Genomic DNA, 22,647 nt, shown 5'->3' on the forward strand with positions numbered 1-22,647 from the left:
TAGAAATATTTAATGGCTAGCTAAAATGGTCATTTTTAAGTGAGATATAATCTTGACTGAAACTTAGCACTCAAAGCAAATACTATAAAAGCCAAGCAAACAAAACAGAATAAATACTACTAAAATGTGGATATTTATTTTCACACCAATTCTGTTATATACCAATTATATTTTGGATTTTTGACCCTTATTATTTTTTTATAAGAAGTTTACCATTTAACTTTCCTAAGCCTCCATATATACTTGCTTATAAAATGAGCAAATTGATTCCCAGCCTTCTAGGGTTCCACATGTGAGGAATCAGAAGCTATTTTCAGTTTCAGAAAACCTGATGTAAGTTATTTTATCGATCTTTATTTTTTACTACATATATTTGGTTAATAAGATATGGGCATTTATTTCGATTTATAGGTAAACATCTTTTAATATTTGAAGACTCTGGGAGGAGAGGGTAATTTTTTTAAAGAAGTGGTCCTTTTTGGTGATACCATTGCTAATCACTGGCCTAGAAGTCTCCCAGGTCTCTTCTAATACTAAAAGTGGTATTAGTTTTGAAGGCTATAATGTTAGAAACCTTTTTCATGGTGACTAGTTATGTCCTTTTCCATTGATAATTCTAAACACTTCATGTTACATGTTCCTCTTTTCTTGAACCAGTTTGCTTTCTCGTTCTATTCAAAATACTTAGCTTTTCAGCAGTGTTTTTATGTGCCTAAATTAAAAAATCTTACAATATCAATCTGTTGCTTTAATATTCCACAATTAAAACAGGAGAACCCTTTCTTTTTCTTGTTTGGAATGTCTTCAATAGCTAAGAGCTTTTTCCTTTGTTTCTAAACAATTTCAGGTTTTTTTCTAGCCTGTCCTAATTTTTGGCTTCAATTATTATATTAGGAGCTCATAGCAGTGTTATGTATTTTCCTTTTCTTTATCAAAAAGGAGGGATAGAAGGAGGGAATTTAGGAGATTGCAGTAAGAAAATTATGGCAGTAGAAACATTGATTTCTTTTCTTTTTTTAAAATACATTTTTATTGATTTCAGAGAGGAAGGGAGAGAGAGATAGAAGCATCAATGATGAGAGAGAATCATTGGTCAGCTGCCTTCTGCAGGTCCCACACTGGGGACCAAGCCCACAACCCGGGCATATGCCCTGACCAGGAATCAAACCGTGACCTCCTGGTTCATAGTTGACGCTCAACCACTGAGTTACGCCAGCCTGGCCAGATTCCTTCTTTCCTTTCTTCTTCCCTCCCTTCCTCCCTCCCTCCCTCCCTCCCTCCCTTCCTTCCCTTCCTCCCTCCCTTCCTTCCATCTTTATTGATTTCAGAGAGGAAGGAAGAGGAAGAGGAAGAGAGAGAAACATCAATGATGAGAGGAGAGAATCATTGATTGGCTGTCTCCTGCATGCCCCCTACTGGGGATCGAGCCCTCAAACCCGGCATGTGCCCTTGACTGGAATCAAACCTAGGACCCTTCAGTCTGCAGGCCAACGTTCTATCCACTGAGCCAAACCAGCTAGGACCAGATTTATTTCTTGTCTGTTAAATATTTTCAGGCTTCGTATAAATGCAAGACCAATTGGATAATAGTTACTCAGAACTATTCCTATTATACAGTTATTCCTATAATCCTGTCATGCAGTGTCTTGCTATGTGTTTACTTTTCTTTATTCTTATTGAATTTGAGATACTGTATATTGTTTTACCACTAACAGTGTATAATGAAACGTAAGAATCTCTTTCACTGAAATACTGAATGTTCTTTTACAAATGATTATATGTATCTAGTACCCCACATATGGCAGGTTTTGTTCTTTGCTTTTATATGTGTTAAAAATGTGGATTAAATCTACTTTTAATTAATTAGGATAAAATTCCCATTTCTTCCTGCATCATGAATATCTTGAATCTTGAGTTCATTACAGCAGAATCAGCTACTTAAAAGCTTTTAAAAGATGGGAGTAGAGAGAAAGTTATTTAAAGCAGTCAGCCTGACTTGCTTTCTTATTAATGCATCTGATAAAAATTAGAATTATTTATATACTGTCCACAATATATTATGCTTTCTCATTTTGTTAAAAAAAGTGATTGATCACTTTCTATTAAAATCAAGCTATGTGAAACCAACTTCATTTATTCTTTTTGCTTATCTTCTCCTTCCCTTCTTTCTTCTCTCTGCTTTGTTGCTCCTTCCCCCCAGATCCTGGCAACCACTAATCTACTTTATATCTCTATTGTTTTACCTGAGAGAGAAAGATATTCATTTCTTATAAATGGAATGAAGAATATGGCATTTTCTGTCTGGCTTCTTTCACTTACCATGATGTCTTCAAGATTCATCCATGTTGTAGCATAAATCAATACTTCATTCCTTTTTATTGCTAAATAATATTCCATTGTACATATCCTATATAATAAAAGCCTAATATGCTAAATGTCCGGTTGTCCATTCAACCAATCAAAGCATAATATGCTAATGATATGCTCACCTGCTCGCTATGATGTGCACTGACCTCCAGGGGGCAGACACCTCAACTGGTCGGTTAGTTTGCTGCTGGGGTCTGGCTGATTGGGACTGAACGAGATGGGCTGGAAACACCCTGAAGCCCTTGTGTGGTCCCTCCCTTGCTCGCCAACCTCCCGTGTTCCTCCCCGACCCCGATCATACACCAGTGGGGTCCCTCGGCCTGGCCTGAGCCCTCTCATAATCCGGAACCCCCCAGGGGATGTTGGAGAGCCGGTTTCAGCCCGATTCCGTAGGCCAGGCCGAGGGACCCCACAGGTGCATGAATTCGTGCACCGGGCCTCTAGTATACCATATTTGCCTATCCATCAATTAATGGATATTTGGGTTATTTCTCTCTCTCTCTTTCTCTTTTTTTTGGTTAATCCTCACCTGAGGATATTTTTTAGAGAGACTGGAAGGGAGGGGAGAGAGAGAGAAAGAAACATCGATGTGAGAGAGAGACATTGATTGGTTGCCTCTTGCATGCAGCTCGACTGGGGCCAGGGATCAAGCCTACAACTGAGGTATGTGCCCTTGACCAGAATTGAACCCAAGACCCTTCACTCCATGTGCTGAACATTCTAACCACTGAGCAAAACCAGCTAGGGCTACTTTTTTACTATTATGAATACTAGTTTGTGTATGTGCATAAGTTTTTGTGTTAACATGTGTTTTCAGTTCTCTTGGGTATATATGTAGGAGTGGAATTGCTGGATCTTAAGGTAGCTATGTGTAACCTTTTGAGAGCTTCCAAACTGTTTTCCAAATTACAATGTGGTTGGACAGTTTTGCATTCTTACTCTAGTGGCTTTTTAAATTCTGTATCTTCATTTGTCAAAAGTAAGGGTACATTTGAGATTTTGTAGGACGGGAAATGTAGGGTAGATAAAAAGAGGGTGTTGTATCAAAACATTTTTTTCCTATCCAGTTCTAAATGTAACTTTTTCTCTAGAAATTTTAGGGAAACAAATTAGAATGATTAGTAAAAATCCAGACAAGTCAGTAAGAACTTTCACCACCATTTTGATCTTGATGATTGGACAATTCTGTTTTATTTCTTATAGAAAAGCTCGCAGAGGCTCAGCGCAGGTTTGCTACACTTCAGAATGAGCTTCAGTCATCACTGGATGCGCAGAAAGAAAGCACTGGTGTTACTACGCTGCGACAGCGCAGAAAGCCAGTCTTCCATCTGTCCCATGAAGAACGTGTGCAACATAGGAATATTAAAGACCTTAAACTGGCCTTCAGCGAGTTCTACCTCAGTCTTATCCTGCTGCAGAACTATCAGGTACTTAGATTGTTACCCTGGAGAATGAAACTTTTAAATAATTGAGAAATTATAATAAATGGAATTACCTTGAACTATACTAATGGGCCACTCCAAAAAGGGAAATCTTTAGCATGCCATTATTCTTTAGGTGCTTACTGAGATTTCTGATGTTCTTACTGGCTAAAACCATGTTACCAGAGGTTGTAAAGTAGTGTTAATAAGACTTCTATTTTTGAAGATCAGTTTTCTAAAACCTTTTTGTACAATATTCAGGAGTAGCCCTTGACTCAAGGACTAATAGTCTGCTTCCTATATTTAGAGGTATTTCCAGCCCTAATGAGTAGAAATCAGAAACAACGTATGTCTACCCAACCACTGCTGGCTATGTAAGAGCTTCTATATTCCTGCAAAACTATAGCAAAGCTTTCATAACTGCAGTTAGACAGTTAACTTTCCAATTAACACTAACAATATAAAAGATACTGACTTTTTAACTTGCCAGTAAGAATCCTTTCAGTTTTATTATGCACAGGCTGCGATACAACTTTTTTTTTTTAATCTGGTGAAAAAAGAAATTGTCACAGCAAATGTGTATGCAGACTGAACATCTAAGCTACTATATCACTTAATATTTTAAAAATCCAATCTGAAAAATCGAGCTACCATCTATGTGAAATTTTGGAAATACAGGGCATTTATTCATTTGTAATTATAGATTTGTTTATATAGTTAAATCTATAAGGAATTTACTGAAAAACAGATGATCATTCAATAATAAACATTTAAATTAGGCAAAGCATCTCCCTCATCTTTCCCCCCCTCATCTTTAGAGAGATCTTATGCACTGTACTTTTTTCATTTTATTCTTGTGATTATTACTTCTAATCAGTGGTAGCGATCATTTTAGGATCATATATATACTAGAGGCCCAATGCATGAAAATTTGTGGAAGAGCAGGCCTTCCTTCCCCCAGCTGCCGGCACCCGGGACCCAGGCTGCTTCCCTTCTCCGGCTGCCTGCAGGCACCTGGGACCCAGGCTGACTTCTTCTGGCCCCAGCTTTGTCAGGAAGGGCGTCAGGAATGACGTCTGGTCTAATTAGCATATTACCCTTTTATTATAGATAAGAACTAAAGGTTATATAATAAAAGTATTACTAGGTATAAATACTGGTATCTATCTATATAAAAGCCTAAGCAACCATCGCAACTGAATGGACGACTGAACAGGCTGCGTGGGGCGACCAGGCTGGCAGGGGCGTTGGTGAGGGGCAACCAAATGACCAAGCAGCAGGCTGCGTGGGGTGACCAGGCCGGCAGGGGGATTGGTGAGAGGTGACCAAACGACTGAGCAGCAGGCTGGTGGGGCGACCAGGCCGGCCGGGGGGCAGTTGGGCTCAACCAGGCCGGTGGGGGGGGTGCAGTTGGGGGACAATCAGGCCAGCAGGCAGAGGCAGTTAGGGGTGATCAAACTTGGGAGGGGGCAGTGAGGGGCGATCAGGCTGGCAGGCAGAGGCGGTTAGGGGTGATCAGGCTGGCAGGGGGTGGGGCAGTTAGGGGCGATAAGGCAGGCAGGTAGGTGAGTGGTTAGGAGCCAGCAGTCCAGGATTGAGAGAGGGATGTCTGACTGCCGGTTTAGGCCTGATTTCCAGGATCGGGCCTAAACCGGCAGTCAGACATCCCCCAAGGGGTCCTGGATTGGAGAGGGTGCAAGCTGGGCTGAGGGGACCCTCCCTCCCCGTGCATGAATTTTGTGCACGGGGCCTCTAGTTTTAATATAAAAAGTCAGTGTAGTCTCATATCTGCAGTGATCTAAGTTGTTAGTGCATGTATTTATTTCTATCTTTCCCTTTTATAATTTTGCTTTCTTCTTTGGTGGTTTAATTTTTTATCACTGAAAGAACCATCCAGTTGGGAAATAATTTTAGAGGAATAGAAAATAATTATATAAGATATATCTGATAGGAAATTACTTTTCCTTGCAATTTATTCATAGGCTTTATAATTTATTTTTAAAAAGAAAAAAAAAATGGCCCTGCCTGGGTGGCTCAGTTGGTTGGAGCATTGTCCTATACTCCAAAAAGGTTGCAGGTTCAATCTCCTGTTAGGGCATGTACAGGAGGGAAACGATCCATGGTCCCTCTCCCTCTTTCTCCCTTCTCTCTCTAAAACCAATAAAAATATCCTTAGGGGAAGGTTTTTAAAAATGTATTTTTTCTTTCTTATATCTCATAATTTATTATTTATGCTTGTGTGTTGCAGAGAAATACCCGTGTTAAATTTTTTAACTTTCCTAGAAGTTTTTGTTTGGGGTCATTATAAAAAGCTCCTTCGGAAAACAAAACTAATTGTAAATTATAAAAGTTTTGATTTATCCTCTATTCTTTGAGGGTTGTTTATTCTATAAGAAGACATTTATTTTGAGAATCAGGAGAACGAAAAGTTGATGGAATGCAGTCTTCAAGTCATGGTGTATGCACCCCAAGAAAAATTTAAGATGATTCATTAAAGTATGAGAAAAAAATTATAAGCAAACAAGCAAAGACTTAGTTTGGAGTGAGTGTTCATTTTTTTTTTTTTTTTTTTTTTTACTAATGGAGATATGTGTTCAGAAAATTTGGAGACCTCTAGTTTAAAGAACCTTGCAAACGCATGGTTTCCTCCTTTTTTTGCATGTTGATCAAACAACAGAATTTGAGAATGTAGAAAAGTAGGATTTTGATGTAGAAATGGAGGGAAAATACCAGCTTCCATCATTATCAGCTAAACCCTGTAAGAGTGATCACTTCATTACTACTGATTCTTCTTTGCATTCCCTTCCCTTAACTGAGAATGTATGAAAGCAAAATGAAAGTTAAGAGAAATAGGTAATTTTTGATTTTCCATGCTGGTTTGTACATGCTTGCATAGGAGTAGTGGAGAAATGCATACCTATACCAGTCCTTCAAATAGCAGAGAACTTATAAATGTATTCAGTGCATGAAAAATCTGAAATATTTTCTGAAAATATTCTTTTAATCAAAGAATCAAAATAATATAAAGTAGCTATTTTGAGAACAATTGTTCATAAGAAAATGGAAATAAAAATGTTTTGAGTTTAGAACTTCCATTAATTTACTTGAAATAGAAATAATAGGGTTTATATTTAGGGCTTCTTTTTATTACTGATAACATACTATCTTGAAATAAATAAATAAAATAAAGAAGAGTCTTATCCTTTCAGTAAATGCTTTTCTGAAAACATTGCCATTTCGCTTGGTAAGCTCTGTTTACATATAGTGCTTATTTCTTTTCACCTTTTATGGTGCTGGAAATTATAGTAGTGTTTCTCACTTCTTTCTGTAGAATCTGAATTTTACAGGGTTTCGAAAAATCCTTAAAAAGCATGACAAGATCCTGGAAACATCTCGTGGAGCAGATTGGCGAGTAGCTCATGTAGAAGTGGCCCCATTTTATACATGCAAGAAAATCAATCAGCTCATCTCTGAAACTGAGGTACAGTAATCTCACTCATATACCAAATATTTTCAGTATGTTACATGTTTTACTTTTAATGAAATAATTCTTCCTTTTGCCTAGTCAAAGTGGCTCAGCAGTTGAGCATTGGCCCAGGAACGAAGAGGTCACCTGATCGATTCCTGGTCAGGGCACATGCCTGGTTGCAGGTTCAATCCCCTGTTAGGGTTCAAACAGGAGGCAGCTGATCAATGTTTCTCTCTCACAATAGTGTTTCTCTCTCCTTGTCTCTCTCCTTCCCCCCCTTACTCTCTCTAAAATCAATAAACATATTGTTGGGGGAAGGATTAAAAAAATTTAATAATGTGTCTTTCTAGGCTGTAGTGACCAATGAACTTGAAGATGGTGACAGACAAAAAGCTATGAAGCGTTTACGTGTTCCCCCTTTGGGAGCTGCTCAGGTTAGTATTTTTCCCAGTTGTTTGGTTTTGCCAATTGAATAATTAATACAATCTGTTTAGCTGATAAAATATACCTATTTCATTACTTTAAAAAATGTTTCAAAATTTTTAAGTAGTTAATACTTTTTTTTAATTTAAAAATTAGATAGCAGATCACACTTCATAATGAATTATGTTTTCCCACCTACCTCTTCTTATCCTATATTTCTCTTGTTTATTTTTATTGACATGCTAACTTTGTGATCTTACCAAAAGATGAGATGTGTATTTGATGATTGGGGTGTCAGATGTGCTGGGCTACTATACAACTTCAGCCAAAATGTAATAGTTACACCTAAAAAAAGCATTTATTAAATTATATTCATTATAGCAAAAAAATATCTTCTGTGTCATAAAACAAGTCTCAATAAACTAAAAAGGATTTAAATCATAGCAAGTATGTTCTCTGACCACAATGTAATAGAAATCAATGACAGAGCTTTCTTATTTCATTCTAATAAAAGACATTTATGAAAAACCTACAACTAATATCATACTTAATGATAAAACACTGAATGCTTTCTTCCTAACTAAGAACAAAATAAGATACTTACTTCTCTTCAACATTGTACTGGAGCTTATAGCCAGTACAGTCACATAAGAAAAATAAGTCATTCAGATTAGAAAGAAAGAAGTAAAACTGATGGGGTATTTTTATTGCTCATGACATGATGACCTCAAAATCTAATGAATATAGATAGATTAACTACTAGAACTAGTAAGTGAGTTTAGCGAAGTTGCTGAATCCAAGATCAATATATAACTATCAATTCTATTTCTGCATACCATCATGTACAATTGGAAATTCAAATTTTAAAAATAATGCTATTTATAATTAAAATATGAAATATTTCGGTGTAAGTATGACAAAAAGATGTTCAAGACTTCTAAATTACACTAAATCTCTTCTGTAAGAAAATCAGAGTATATATAATTTGATGCCTAAAATTCTCTGTAAGAGAATTCAAATAATTGGCATCTCTGTACTGGTATTATAGAATGATGAGGGATGAGTCTCTGGTTCAGATTCCTAAAAATCAAATCATAAAATATTTTTATTTTCCTGATAGAACTTTGAGGTTCATGTTATTGATTAATGACAGCATATACTAAATGTACTTAATATTTTGTCCTATACCCCAAATTCTGTTTTTCTGTCCACAGCCTGCACCAGCATGGACTACTTTTAGAGTTGGCTTATTTTGTGGAATATTCATTGTACTGAATGTTACCCTTGTGCTTGCCGGTAAGTAGTTTAAATATTGAAGTAAATTATTTTTACAAGTACATATGTCATATTCTGTTCTTCTGTCAAAGCTACTACCAAACTACTAAAGCTACTGAAAGAGAAATCTGTTAAGGCTAAATTTCTTGTTTTTATAAATAAGTGGGGGTGGGGAAAGTCATTTGTTTTGGTTTGTTTTTCCCTTTGTTATATTATCCTTTAAAAGATTATTAGTTGATGACTTCTTATTCTCCATTATTTTTTAGTGTTTATGTACAATTTCTTCACACTTTTTCAGTGTTCAGTCATCAAGAACCTCAGCTACCTTGATCACAGATGAGAATAAATAAGATATCACAAATTATGTACTGATTTATTTACTTTGCTTTTTGGACACTTTCACATTTTTTCCAGAATCTATTTACAATTACTTTACATAGAATTTTAAGAAGCATGGTTGTATAATTTCCTATTCTATAGAAGTTAAAACTTAGAAAGAAGTAGAAGGAATTGCTAGAAGCAAGTGCACTCCCAACATCAAGAAATGATATAACAGCAACAGAGGCACAATCTTACTAAACCTCCCAACAGAAGCACTTGACATTGTCAGTCACTCCTTCTTAAAACTTTTTCTTCAATTGATTTTGCTGAGAAACCATACTCTACTGGTTTTTCTATTATACTTAGCTGGCAGTTCTTCCCCAGTCTCCTTTGCTAGCTGTTTTTTTTCTTTTTCCTTGTGACATCTGAATGTTGGGAAATACTACTGGGCTCAATCCTCAAATCTCTTTCTCTGTCTACATGTATTTGAATAAGGCAATCTTATTCGAACCTGTGGGCATAAATATCATTTATATACTAGTGACTCCCAAGTAGATATACTCTTTTCTCTGAACGCTATCTCATTGGTTACTTGGATGCCAAATAGGCATCTCAAAATTACATGGACAGATTTCTTTTTACCCTCAAATATACTTTCTCTTCTGTATATCAATACCTTTCATCAGTTTCTCAGGCCAAAAACCGTTAGCCTTTCTTTTCCCTCGTCATGTCTCTGTATTGCTCTGTATTCAAAATATATTCTGAATCTGACCACCTCTACCAGTGCCATCCTTAATATATTGCAGTGGCCTTCTAAACTTGTCTCCCTTCAGCCACTTTTGCCTCCTTGTGGCCACCATGGTCTTTTTAAAAATAATAAGTTAGATCATATCAGTCTCCTCTTAGAAACCCAGTAATGGCTTCTCACAACATAATTGAAATTTCATATTATGGTCTCTAAAACCCTACAGGATCTCGCCCCTCTGGGCCTTTCTGGCTTTACATCCTGTCATCCTTCCCACATCCAGTTTCACTCTGTTTTCAGTCACTCTTGTGTTGTCACTATTCTTTGAACACTCTGAGCTCATTCCCATCTACAGGCCCTTGCAATTGCCTAAAAGGCTCTTCCCCGAATTGTCTATGCTTATATCTTCACTTCATTCATATGCTCTCTATTCAAATGCCACCTCCCCCAGGAAGGCCTTTCCTGATCACCTCTAAAATAGCTTGTTCTGTCCCTTTAGCCTACATTAGTTTTCTTCAGAGCACTTGTAAGTACATGGCGTAATATTTCATATTTATGTTTCTTGATATCTGTTTTCCCACTGGAATGTAAGTTCCTTGATGCTTGGCCATTTATTTCTCCTGTTCACCATTGTATCTCCAGCACCTAGAACACTGCCTGGGATATAGTAGGGGCAGTATTAAAAAAATGTTGGTGGAAGTTTGAATAGATGGAAGAGAAAGGACCAAGATGAAATTAAATGATATATAAGCATACATACATTCTTTCATTTAGAAATGAAATTTATACTGGACATTGATGGAATGGGAGACATTTCAAGAGGAGAAAAATAAGCAGAGATTTTAATTTTAGTTGGCCAGGGTAGAGGATGGGGTGTAGGAGGAGGGAGTGAATAATGAAGGAGAGAAGTGATATATTCAGCTAGGGTAAAGAAGAGTATTATTAGGTGATAAGAATGAAAATATAGCTTGAGGTCAGTTCATAGAATTCAGCTAAGAAATGTGAGTAAAACATGTTTTTGGATGCGAAGCACTACATCAGTATACATGGTGTGTGTGCTGGGAGTTGTTTTTTCTATAGGGTAAACCTTAGTCATTTGTTTGTGGAATTTTTTATTCCCAAGTTGTACATGGTATTATCATCATCATTAAATAAGACATAAGAATAAGTAAATGTCTTTATTCATTTTATGTGAATGAATTGAAAAGAAGTTTTTTAAAATTCAGGGACAAGTTGAGGGTTTTTTTTTTTCTTTCGTAAATATAGATTAAGTTTTTGTGAGATACTCGGAGTTGTTTTTACTGTGTGGTTTATGCATTTAGTGTTGAGTATTATGTTCTCTCACCTCAGAGCCCTTGTTTGTTTGATCTTTGTGTTTGTATGGGGAGAGGCAGGGTAAATATAGTTAAAGCCAGCTGTCTATCCTTATTTATCTCCCAGCAGGTGCTTAAAAGATAACAGTGTTGAAAGAGAAACACAACAATAGTAATGCATGTACAAGCACGATTCTTTTTTCAAACCTTTACATCAAAAAACTGTGTGCATAATTTCTGTAGTTTCTCAAAGGGACGTGACCTGATTATGTAATAATTTGTCTGAAATTTATGTATTTTTACTTTCATGAAGATGAAAAATTACCTGTTTAGGTTTTTTTTAACTTCTCTTATCCTATCTAATAAAAGAGAAACATGGTAATTGGCGTACAACCGCTACCCTTCCCATTGGCTAATCAGGGCAATATGCAAAATAACTGTCAGCCAAGATGGCGGCCGGCAGCCAGGCAGCTTGAAACTAACATGAGGCTTGCTTGCTTCAGTGACGGAGGACTCCAACGTTCCCCGCCTGTCGCTGCAGGCCTCTGAGCTGCAAGCAACTATGTAACAAACATAGAAGCTAAACAAAACCCCAGAAACCTACCGGGCTTCAGCCAACAGGATCGCAACATTGTAAGCAAAGGCCAGAAACCTACTTTCAGCAGTGGAGGCCTGAGAGCTGGAGCCAAGCCTCAAAGCTAAAGCTGGCCCAGAATAAAAAAAAAAAAAAAAAAAAAAAGGAGCGGTTGGGAGCTTCAGTCACCCCAGCCTGAAAACAGCCCTCAGCTCCTCACCCAGACTGGCCAGGCACCCCAGTGGGGACCCCCACCCTGAAGGGTGTGCGACCAGCTGCAAACAGCCATCATCCCCTCACCCAGGCTGGCCAGGCACCCCAGTGGGGACCTCCACCCTGATCCAGGACACCCTTCAGGGCAAACCAGCTGGCACCCACCCATGCACCAGGCCTCTATCCTATATAGTAAAAGGGTAATATGCCTCCCAGCACCAGGATCAGCGGAGCCGCGAGGCCTCCCGGCACCGGGATCAGCGTGACGGGGCAGCGCCCAAACACCCTGATCGGCCCTGCTCTGTGTGTGACAGGGTGCGGCGCCCCGACCCCCCCACCCCACGGGCCCTGCTCTGTGTGTGATGGGGTAGAGCCATAACCTCCCCATCGGCCCTGCCCTGAGTGTAAGAGTGGCGGCGCCCCAACCCCCTGATCGGCCCTGCTCTGTGGGTGATAGAGGGCGGTGCCCCAACACCCTGATGGGCCCTGCTCTGTGCGTGACAGGGGGCTGCGCCCCAAACCCCTGATTGGCCCTGCTCTGTGCGTGACAGGGTACAGAGCCCCAACCCCCCTGATGGCCCCTGCTCTGTGAGTGACGGGGAAATGCCCCAACCCCCTGATTGGCCCTGCTCTGTGCATGACAGGGGGTGTCGCCGCAACCTCCCAATCCACCCTGCCTTGAGTGTGACGGGATGGTGCCCCAACCCCCCAATTGGCCCTACCCTGAGCGTGACTGAGGGTGGCATCACAACCTCCCAATCGCCCTGCTCTGTGTATGACAGGGGGCAGAACCCCAACTCCCCAATCGGCCCTGCTCTGAGCCCGACCAGGGGCTGCACCTAGGGATTGGGCCTGCCCTCTGCCACCCGGGAGCAGGCCTAAGCCAGCAGGTCGTTATCTCCTGCGGGGTCCCAGACTGCAAGAGGGCACAGGCCGGGCTGAGGGACCCCCTTTCCCCCGAGTGCACAAATTTTTGTGCACCGGGCCTCTAGTAGATTCCTAATAACCTTAATTTGATATGGTAACAACATACTTGTTTCTTTGCAGTCTATTTTTCACATAACAGTTAGAGTAGCCCATTGAAATTATTAATCTGGTCATGTCACTTATGTGTAAAATTCATTGACTTCATACATCAGAGTGAAAGCTTAAATCTTGACAAAGTACTTCAAAGTCCGACCTGATCTTCCCCTGGCTATCTTTTTACCACTTTAACTTTCATTTATTCCAATCATAGTGGCCTCAGCCTTCTTCCTGTTCCTGGAGCATGCCAGGCTCACACCTGTTGTAGGACTCTTACTTTCCTTTCGCTTGGAGCTCTATCTCTTCAGATATTCACATTATTCATTCCCTGTTTCCTTAAGGAAATGCAAATGGCCTACAAATGTCACATCCTGAGAGGTTTTCTTGACCACCCTACCTAAAATATCACCTAACATCACCCTTTATCTCCTTACCCTACTTTTTTTTTTTTTTTTTCAAAAAAAAAAATCACTATCTGATATTATACAGAATAGAAGTTTCTGGAGACAGGTGTTTTGTCTGTTGTTCATTACTGAATCCCCAGCTCTTAGATTGGGCATTGAAGGAGGTGCTATAAAACACCTAATAAATATTTGTCAAACTAAGGAAAAAATGAAGTTTTCTCAAGTAAAAGGAAAAAGAAACTGATGTATACTGAATACTCAAAATTGGCCAAACTTCTTTTTAGTCATTTAATATATGTTGTTCACAAATAATCATCTTAAACTTTTAAGAATAGATATTATCCCCATTGACAAGGAAACTGAGATTTAGAAAAATTAAATTATTTGCCCTAGTGTAGCTAGGGTTTGAAATCTGGTTTATTGTATTTGACTCCAAAGCAAAGCTTTATTCACTCTGTATTTTTAAATTATCACATGTGCTATGTACTATAGAGAATACAAAGTTAAATAATAAATGATTTATATTAAGTGTATAAGGTAGTATATAATTAAATATTAAATGTATGGTACTACTAGTACATTTTATAGTTATTTGGAAAAATTGAGAAATTATTAGCCAAATTGAAATGTTTGGCACATAGTAGGCTCAAAATGAAACATTCGTTCAGTGAATTTCTGAACAAATGAGGATCTGGCTCTTAAGTAGAATTTGAATTTTTGGAAAGAGCAAGGTCATTTTATGTATACGGAGCAACATAAGCGAATGTGAAACATGAACTTGTTAAAAGGATAATAAAATGATAAGAATTAAAATGTTTAGGGGTACTATGAGATAAGTTTTGGGAAAAATGAATTGGAGATCAGATTGTGGAGAACTTGAATTGGGAGGCTAAAGTATTTGAATGTTATTAGAGAGCTATAGAATAATAGTGATACCGAACATTTATATGGACAATAGAATGTAGTGGTTAAGAGTGTGGGCTTTGAAGCAAAACTGAGTTAAAATCCTGACTCTGCCTTATATTAGATTATTAACCCTTAGAAAATTACCTAACCTGTCACTACTCTAGTTTTCTCATCAATCAAATAGCAATAATAGTTTTTAACTCACAGAGCCATTGAGGATTAGATGAGTTATTATATGTAAAGATACTGGGAACAGTCCTTAGCACATTATAATCATTCTGTAAGTATTAACTGCTGTCATTTATATCACTTAAATTTTCACATTACCATCCTGTGTACTATTTCCTTTAATTTTCACAGCAATTCAGTGAGGTAGGTATTACATATCCACTTTAATGATGGACAAAACCAAACCAAAGAAGTTGTGTCATGTCAGAAGTCTCCAGCTGACAGAACTGATGTTAAATAGTTCTAAACTATTTTACCTTGGTTCTCTGTAATTTAACAAACTAATGGGATGGTGAACTAACATGCTAGTAGTCAAATTTTAGGAAAATTATTCTGGTGGGATTTTGCAGAGTGAAATGAAGATGAGAAAGAACCTAGAAGCAAATTTACAGGCTCTTGAGATAATCTAGATTTATGTTTATTAATAAAAATTTCTATGCCAGGGCAATATCATTGAGAATTAAGAAAAAAGACAATAAAGGAGACGTTATGAATATTCTAACTAACTAATTAACTTGTATTCTTTCAGCTATATTTAAACTTGAAGCAGATAGAAGTATATGGCCCTTGATAAGAATCTATCGGGGTGGCTTTCTTCTGATTGAATTCCTTTTCCTACTGGGCATCAACACATACGGTTGGAGACAGGCTGGAGTAAATCATGTGCTCATCTTTGAACTTAATCCAAGAAGCAATTTGTCTCATCAGCATCTCTTTGAGGTAATCAAAGCAAGATATAAAGTCCTACAAATATAATTTGCATTAGCTATATAGTTGGTTTAGTGGGCACTGAAATCCACCTTCTTAAAGAGGACTACTGACGTAATAACATTTTTCTTCCATTTCTTTTATTTAAGAGATTCTGAGTAATGACAAAAATAAAATTTTTGTCTCTTCCATTCTTTATCAGATTGCTGGATTCCTTGGGATATTGTGGTGCCTGAGCCTTCTGGCATGCTTCTTTGCTCCGATTAGTGTCATCCCCACATATGTATACCCACTTGCCCTTTATGGATTTATGTTTTTCTTTCTTATCAACCCCACCAAAACTTTCTACTATAAATCCCGGTTTTGGCTGCTTAAACTCCTGGTAAGTCCAAAAATTTGTGTATCATTTTTAGAGAAGTATACTGTATTTGTCATTGGCTTCCTCCAGGATGAAACCCAGGCTGCTTTATTGCACAGCTCCGTAAGCACGGTTCACATTGTAATCTGTGCGAGTGGCACCCCAGCTCCAGAGTCAAAGAATGCAATATGACTGGTACACCTGATGATATACAGTGCAGCCTCTTGGCAAAAGCACAAGTGCATTTTTCCCTCTGAAAATGGAATATGAAGTGTCCAGATATTGAAATGATTTTGCTAATTAATAATTCATGATTAATTTAGTTACTTCATTATTTAATCAGCTCTGGTAATATGTAGAATGCTATAAATTTCCTTTTCTTAAAAAGTGATAAAATTGTTATTTTCCTGTTAAATTGATGTAAGTAGTCTACCGTTTTTAGTTTATGAAAGATTGGTTCTCTGAAAGCAATAGAAATATCTTGCCAGGTCACCAAGTTTAATTTGAGAAGCTGACTTTAATTTTTGTTGAAATAAATTTCATTTCTTCTTCCACTTTATGTATTTCTTAATGATTGCAAAATCATGTAGTCTCAGTATTAGGATATAGAATATAGTATTAGGATATGCAGAAATGGTAGCTATATTTTTTTGGTGATAGTGTAAAGTTAGCTCTGGGAAGGTACTTATGCTTACTCCTAAATTAAACCAGCTCTATACTGAAAATCAATTGGGGATGCTTTCATATAATTATTTCTTAAATTATGAATTACAACTAACAGAAGAATAAAGATTAATAATTAAATTGACCATTCTCTATACATACTTTCAGAAGTCCCATAATTATTGCCTCACTTTTTTTTTCACTTGATAAACTATACTTGCTTGAAAACTGTACTTTTTGTGTGTATTCCCTTTTTGTATGCCCCGTAGGGTTAGATTTTTTTGTTTTTATTCTTAGCAATAAACTTTCCCACATATAGCATTAACTAAATTTTTTAAATCTAAAGATATAAAGTATGGCCTTCCTATTTAAAAAGTATAATAAGCATTCAACAAATAGAAAGCAACCTATGTTTGAATATAGATGAGTATTAATAGCAATCAGGAAAAGAAAATGGCTAGATCTCCTTGATTTTTCCTCCCAAAATTAGTTGATTTTTTTTTTTTGGAGGAGGCACCTGGATCTGATTGTTTTTTATTTGTATTTCTTATTTTTTTTTCCCACTAGAATTGAATTTTTATCACAAATTGAGAACCTCCCTCTTTTTCTCCAATTTTATTAAATGTAAATAAAAGAGCAAATAATTTTCTTTAAGTACCATTAGGCTTAATTTGGGGTTTGAATTCTGAGTATGGAACTTAGATTTGTAAGAGTATTTTGATAAGTTATAAGTATGCCGTTACCATTAATAGGTTTTATCATCATCTAGAACAGTGGTCACCAACCTTTCGGGCCTCACAGACCAGCAGTGGTCCACGAACCACCGGTTGACGACCACTACTCCAAAGGTTTCCTTAAACTAGTGGTTGCCAACCTTTCAGACTTCATGGACTACCAGTAGTCCACAGACCACTGATCTAGAATATTTTTAAAAGCTAAATATTTGAGGGTGTGTGGCGGAGGGGGTCTGTGGGGAAAACAAACAAACAAAGGGGGATATCTGTAATACTTTCAACAATAAACGGGAAAAATGTGAGCCATTTTTCTCCCTCTTAAAATCTATACTAAAATAATTTCCAGTTAGTACAATATTATTAGACTAGAGGCCTGGTGCATGAAATTCACGCACACGGGGTGGGGGGGGGGGAGGGGGGAGTTGGGGGTAGGGGCAAGTCCCTGAGCCTGGCCTGTACTTTCTTGCAGTCCGGGAGCCCTCGGGGAATGTCTGACTTCTGTGGAGGTGGGAGAGACTCCTGCCACTGCTGCTGCACTCACCAGCTGTGAGCCCTGCTTCTGGCTAAGCAGAACACTCCCTGTGGGAACTCACCACCAGGGGGCAGCTCCTGTATTGAGCATCTGCCCCCTGGTGGTCAGTGTGCATCATAGCGACTGGTAGTTCTGCCGTTCGGTTTATTTGCATATTAGCTTTTATTATTAGGATTACCTTTCTTATTTTGAGATTGTCATTTTATTACTAGATTTTGTGGAGTTTTATAACTGTTACTTGCATTAAAAAATGTAGTATTCTTCTGGTTACAAGGATATAACTTTGAGATTATAAACATCTATTATTCCCTGCTTCAATTATTGTGAAATCTCTATATAATTATTTTGAAATGAAGTTTGAAAGACTCAGAAAACTCAGGTATTAATATGACTGTCTCATTGCAATAACAAAGTAATATAGTTGTGTACATTGTGTTAAGTGAGCATTTCCCCTAGTGCATCATTGTTTGTTTAAATAGTAAGCTGTGATTCATGCATGACAAGTTACTCTTATTAGCAGAATGATTCCCCATTGAGTAGTCATTTATCTATACATCTGCTATGTACTAATAAATGAGGACTTGTTGATAGAATAGGTTGGCAATGGTAATATAATAAGAAGAAATAATAGAATAAAATGTACTATCAGAAGCATTAAAATACAGAAGGAAGCATTGTGATTTGTTATATTTGTAGTAATAATTGTTACCAAGAAAATTTTTATAGATAGTTTTAATATTAATTGACCTGTCAACTTACTTAAATTCAAATCTGAGAAAACTTACCCTTAGACTTATTTCTAGCAGATTTACAAGAATGTTTCCACCCTAGTTATATTTCTCGGATATAGCTCTTTTTAAAGACCATGACATTAGTGAAATGAAAGTGACTTTGGTTAGAGAAGAAGGCATGCTTCAAACAATGAGTTGCACCATCTTTCCCTTTCTATCGATACTTCATAGGCAAAGGAGAGCTTCGTGTTCATTTAGCAAAGTTCCATCCCAGCTAAGATGGGAGAATATTCCAGAAATAATCATAACACATGGATTTCCTACAAAATTTACCTTAGAGCCTAATGTTAGACATTCTATCAGTGCTTCTACCTTCTGCCACTCTCTGCTTTCGATTTCAACTCTTCACACCTCTCTGCTCTCTATTTTCTAACTGTAGTTATTCTTGCCCTCCCAGCTTTATTTCCTTTCTTTGTTATACATTCAACTCATTCCCTTCACTTCTAATTCTCAACCTTGCCACTGTGCCAGGTCCCTGTGTTTATGATTGGTTCATTGGTTTCCATTTTATCAGCTAAAGCAGTGGTTCTCAACCTTCCTAATGCCACGACCCTTTAATACAGTTCCTCATGTTGTGGTGACCCCCAACCATAAAATTATTTTTGTTGCTACTTCATAACTGTAATTTTGCTACTGTTATGAATCGTAATGTAAATATCTGATATGCAGGATGTATTTTCATTGTTACTTGAACATAATTAAAGCATACTGATTAATCACAAAAACAATATGTAATTATATATGTGTTTTCCAATGGTCTTAGGCGACCCCTGTGAAAGGGTCGTTTGACCCCTAAAGGGGTCGTGACCCACAGGTTGAGAACCACTGAGCTAAAGTAATCACGTTGGGTGGTCACACATGAATTAGAGAAATTTAATATGAATTTTCTTATTTCTCTGTTTCATTTTTTTTTTCTCCCTTTCTCCCAGTTTCGAGTATTTACAGCCCCCTTCCATAAGGTAGGCTTTGCTGATTTCTGGCTGGCCGATCAGCTGAACAGCCTGTCAGTGATACTAATGGACCTGGAATATATGATCTGCTTCTACAGTTTTGAGCTCAAATGGGATGAAAGTGGGGGCCTGTTGCCAAATAATTCAAAAGGTAGAGTATGAATGCACATCCACACTACTGAACTGCCAAAGTACACCAAAAAATATTGGGAATGATAACTAAGACATTTAAGATCATCATGAAAACTCATCCAATAATGTTACAAACTTAATTAAATGTACTTGGCACTTTTTTAGCAATCTCTTTATCTGATATACTTTGGCTCTTAAATTATGTTATGATTTTAGCCATTCATTTGCCAAGAGATTTACAACTTACACTTAAAGAATTCTAAAACTTAAAAAAAAAAAAAGTCCCAGTACATTGGTACTTATATCACAAATGCTTTAGTGCCAACAATTGCCATCATGGTATTGCTTTTTTTAATGATCAAAAAAAATTATTATTTAGAATTGGATCAAGTGCTTTGAGATAGTCATTAGTCTATTTTTTTTTTTTTTTATCTTACTGGGAATCTTGTTTTTCTTCTGGCGCTTTTTCCCACTCTTAGTTTATACCATGAGTTCAAGTTATTAAGGAATTTTGCCTTAATAACAAACACCAAATTTAGATAGCTTATGTACCATCTGACTAACAAAAATTAATGAAGCCAGTGCCAACACATTTTCATTGATTGCCAGTAGATGACAACTGTATTGTAGGTTGATCACATCCCCAGAATTTGAAGAAAAATTAATTTATCAATTCCTTCTCATTTACTAATACAAACTTTGCTCTTAGTTTAAAAAAAAAAAAAAAGAGTACAGGTGCATGAATAACCTATAGTAGATATATTATAATGGTTTGGAGGTCATGAAATTGACTGGAGTCATCAGTGATATTTGTACGTTTTCCAGGTGTTTGAGACAGAGCTAATTTTTTTTCTCTTTGACTAATATACTCAACTTCTAATTTTATTATGGTTTTACCACACTCCAAAGAAAGTGATTCCAGAAGAGATAGTCAGAAACCGGTGAGGGTGGGTTTTCCCACTAGGTCCTTCCTAAGTATTTTACCTTCTCTCCTAGGCTTCCTTACCACTAAAAAGTTTGATACTAAAATAGTTGCAAAGAAGAAAGTGATTCTGAAACCCAGGCTCTTTGCTTTCATGGACTTGCTAGTGGTTATAGCATATGACGAAATGATGTGAACAAGTTATTTCTTTTATTGTAATCTTTTGTTCTTTGAAATCTTCACAGACCTAGAAATTTGCCACAAATATACATATGGTGTTCGGGCCATTGTTCAGTGCATTCCTGCTTGGCTTCGCTTCATCCAGTGCCTACGCCGCTACCGAGACACAAAGAGGGCCTTTCCTCATTTAGTTAACGCGGGGAAGTACTCGACCACTTTCTTCATGGTGACATTTGCGGCCCTTTACAGCACTCACAAAGGTATTCTGTGACTGACTCGGAGGAGATTTTAACACCCTTATTTTCACTGCTTGGATCTGTTCCTTCCTCTGCATGCTTTTCCAGTTGTCGTGTTTTTTACACTGAAGTTCTAGTCCCCTCAGCTGTACGAATTTGTTCTTGAACATAATTTTAGTCTCATTCCAATATTTACTAACAAGTACCATTAAAAAGAATCAAAGTCATCTGGAATAGAAGGATTTGTGGTAACATTTGAAATCCTGAATTATGTTTAATGGGTTCAGTCTATATGAACACCTTTGGTTTTCATTTGTTTTTTTTAGACTTGTTCATTAATGAGGTTGGGAAATGCTAGGTGGAAAAGAGTCCCTCTGGCAATCATGTATATTTTTAATCACTTTCCTTCACCAAGTTGTAAGGAGTGTTTCCAGCCCATTTAACTGCAAATTGAGTTCTCTGATCTCTCTAGTTTCCTATCTCCATGGCAACCAGTTATTACTTGAGACTGCTCTTCTGTTGGGAGGAGAAAAAAGCTTTTAGTTCTGAGCCACATGCAGTCACGGCTTTTGAATTTTTAACCTTTTTTGAAGAACAATCTATCAAAGATCTTGCTTCCTTTTACTAAAATGTATTCTTCCTTTGTCTATTTAAATAAGTATCAGCCCACCCTTAGACCCTGCATTCTCTCATCAATTGATGGTAAAGAAATGTTACTAATTGAAACTATTACCATTCTTTTTAAATAGTTGGATAAATTTTTTTTGTAAAATTTTTTCAGTGATTGTTTTTTTTTTTTTTGAGGCACTGTATTTTAGGAGCCTTAGTGTTTTAGAATTGCTACTTATCTAAAGTGTGTCTAATGGTAATGAAAGATTAGGGTGGTGTTTTTTGTTTTTTGTAAGGCTTGCAATTTGGGCCCCAGAACACTTTATGTCATAATTGCACTTAAAAAAAAGTTTTTTTAAAAATAAATTTTTATTGATTTCAGAGAAAGGAAGGGAGAGGGATTGAGAGATAGAAACTTTGATTCCATCTGCTGCCTCCTGCATGCCCCCTACTGGAAATTGAGCCTGCAACCCAGGCATGTACCCTAACCGGGAATCAAACCTGTGACCTCCTGGTTCATGGGCCAACACTCAACCACTGAGCCACACCAGTTGGGTAACATACTTCCAGTTTTTGCAGTAGATTCTGTGATTACAGTACTATTGGTAATGCAGCCAATAACCTTTACTACTGTGTAGGCTCTCTTGTTAGATGAGAATTTAAGTACCTCAATGAGAGAAACACCTTTTCAAAACTCTTATAATTTTAGCTCTTGATGAGGAATGCTATTACTCAGTTCAGGCATGCATCATGATTTAGTTTTTACTACAGGTTATTACTAGAGAATTTGTAAATCAGGCAACTAATTTGATAAGTAGTACTGTATGACTCAAGAACCCTTTACTTTTCTCGCATACTGGATAAAAATAGTCCTGATACCATTTATTAAGAAACTGAAAAGCTGAATTCCTTAAATTTGCAAACACTCTAAATCTAAAAACCTAAGGCTAGAAACAGTAGTTTGGATAGTATTATGGTCTTCAGTCTTTTTTTGCTCAGGTACCCCTTCAAATAATTTTTTAAACTATAATTTTATTTTATTATTTTAAATAATAATTATTTAAACTATATTACTTCTTGGATATTTTTAAGTTTACACCTGAACTTTTTTATCTTAAGTTTAAATAATAACCAAAAAATGTAGTTTCCA

At 37.1% G+C, this 22,647-nt stretch overlaps 1 protein-coding gene across 1 annotated transcript in view; it reads left to right on the plus strand.

Annotated features, from left to right (window-relative positions):
* Nucleotides 1-22,647, plus strand: part of XPR1 (xenotropic and polytropic retrovirus receptor 1) — a 102,046-nt gene that overhangs the window by 58,774 nt on the left and 20,625 nt on the right. Inside the window, exons 4-11 of the mRNA XM_081111800.1 lie at nucleotides 3,571-3,794; nucleotides 7,120-7,269; nucleotides 7,608-7,691; nucleotides 8,895-8,976; nucleotides 15,212-15,402; nucleotides 15,593-15,772; nucleotides 19,398-19,569; nucleotides 20,718-20,912. Of these exons, the coding sequence (XP_080967926.1) occupies nucleotides 3,571-3,794; nucleotides 7,120-7,269; nucleotides 7,608-7,691; nucleotides 8,895-8,976; nucleotides 15,212-15,402; nucleotides 15,593-15,772; nucleotides 19,398-19,569; nucleotides 20,718-20,912 (1,278 nt within the window). The remainder of the gene's footprint in view (nucleotides 1-3,570; nucleotides 3,795-7,119; nucleotides 7,270-7,607; nucleotides 7,692-8,894; nucleotides 8,977-15,211; nucleotides 15,403-15,592; nucleotides 15,773-19,397; nucleotides 19,570-20,717; nucleotides 20,913-22,647) is intronic.

This window comes from Myotis nattereri (genome assembly GCF_964212035.1).
Source record: "Myotis nattereri genome assembly, chromosome: 18".
Taxonomy (NCBI): Eukaryota; Metazoa; Chordata; class Mammalia; order Chiroptera; family Vespertilionidae; genus Myotis; species Myotis nattereri.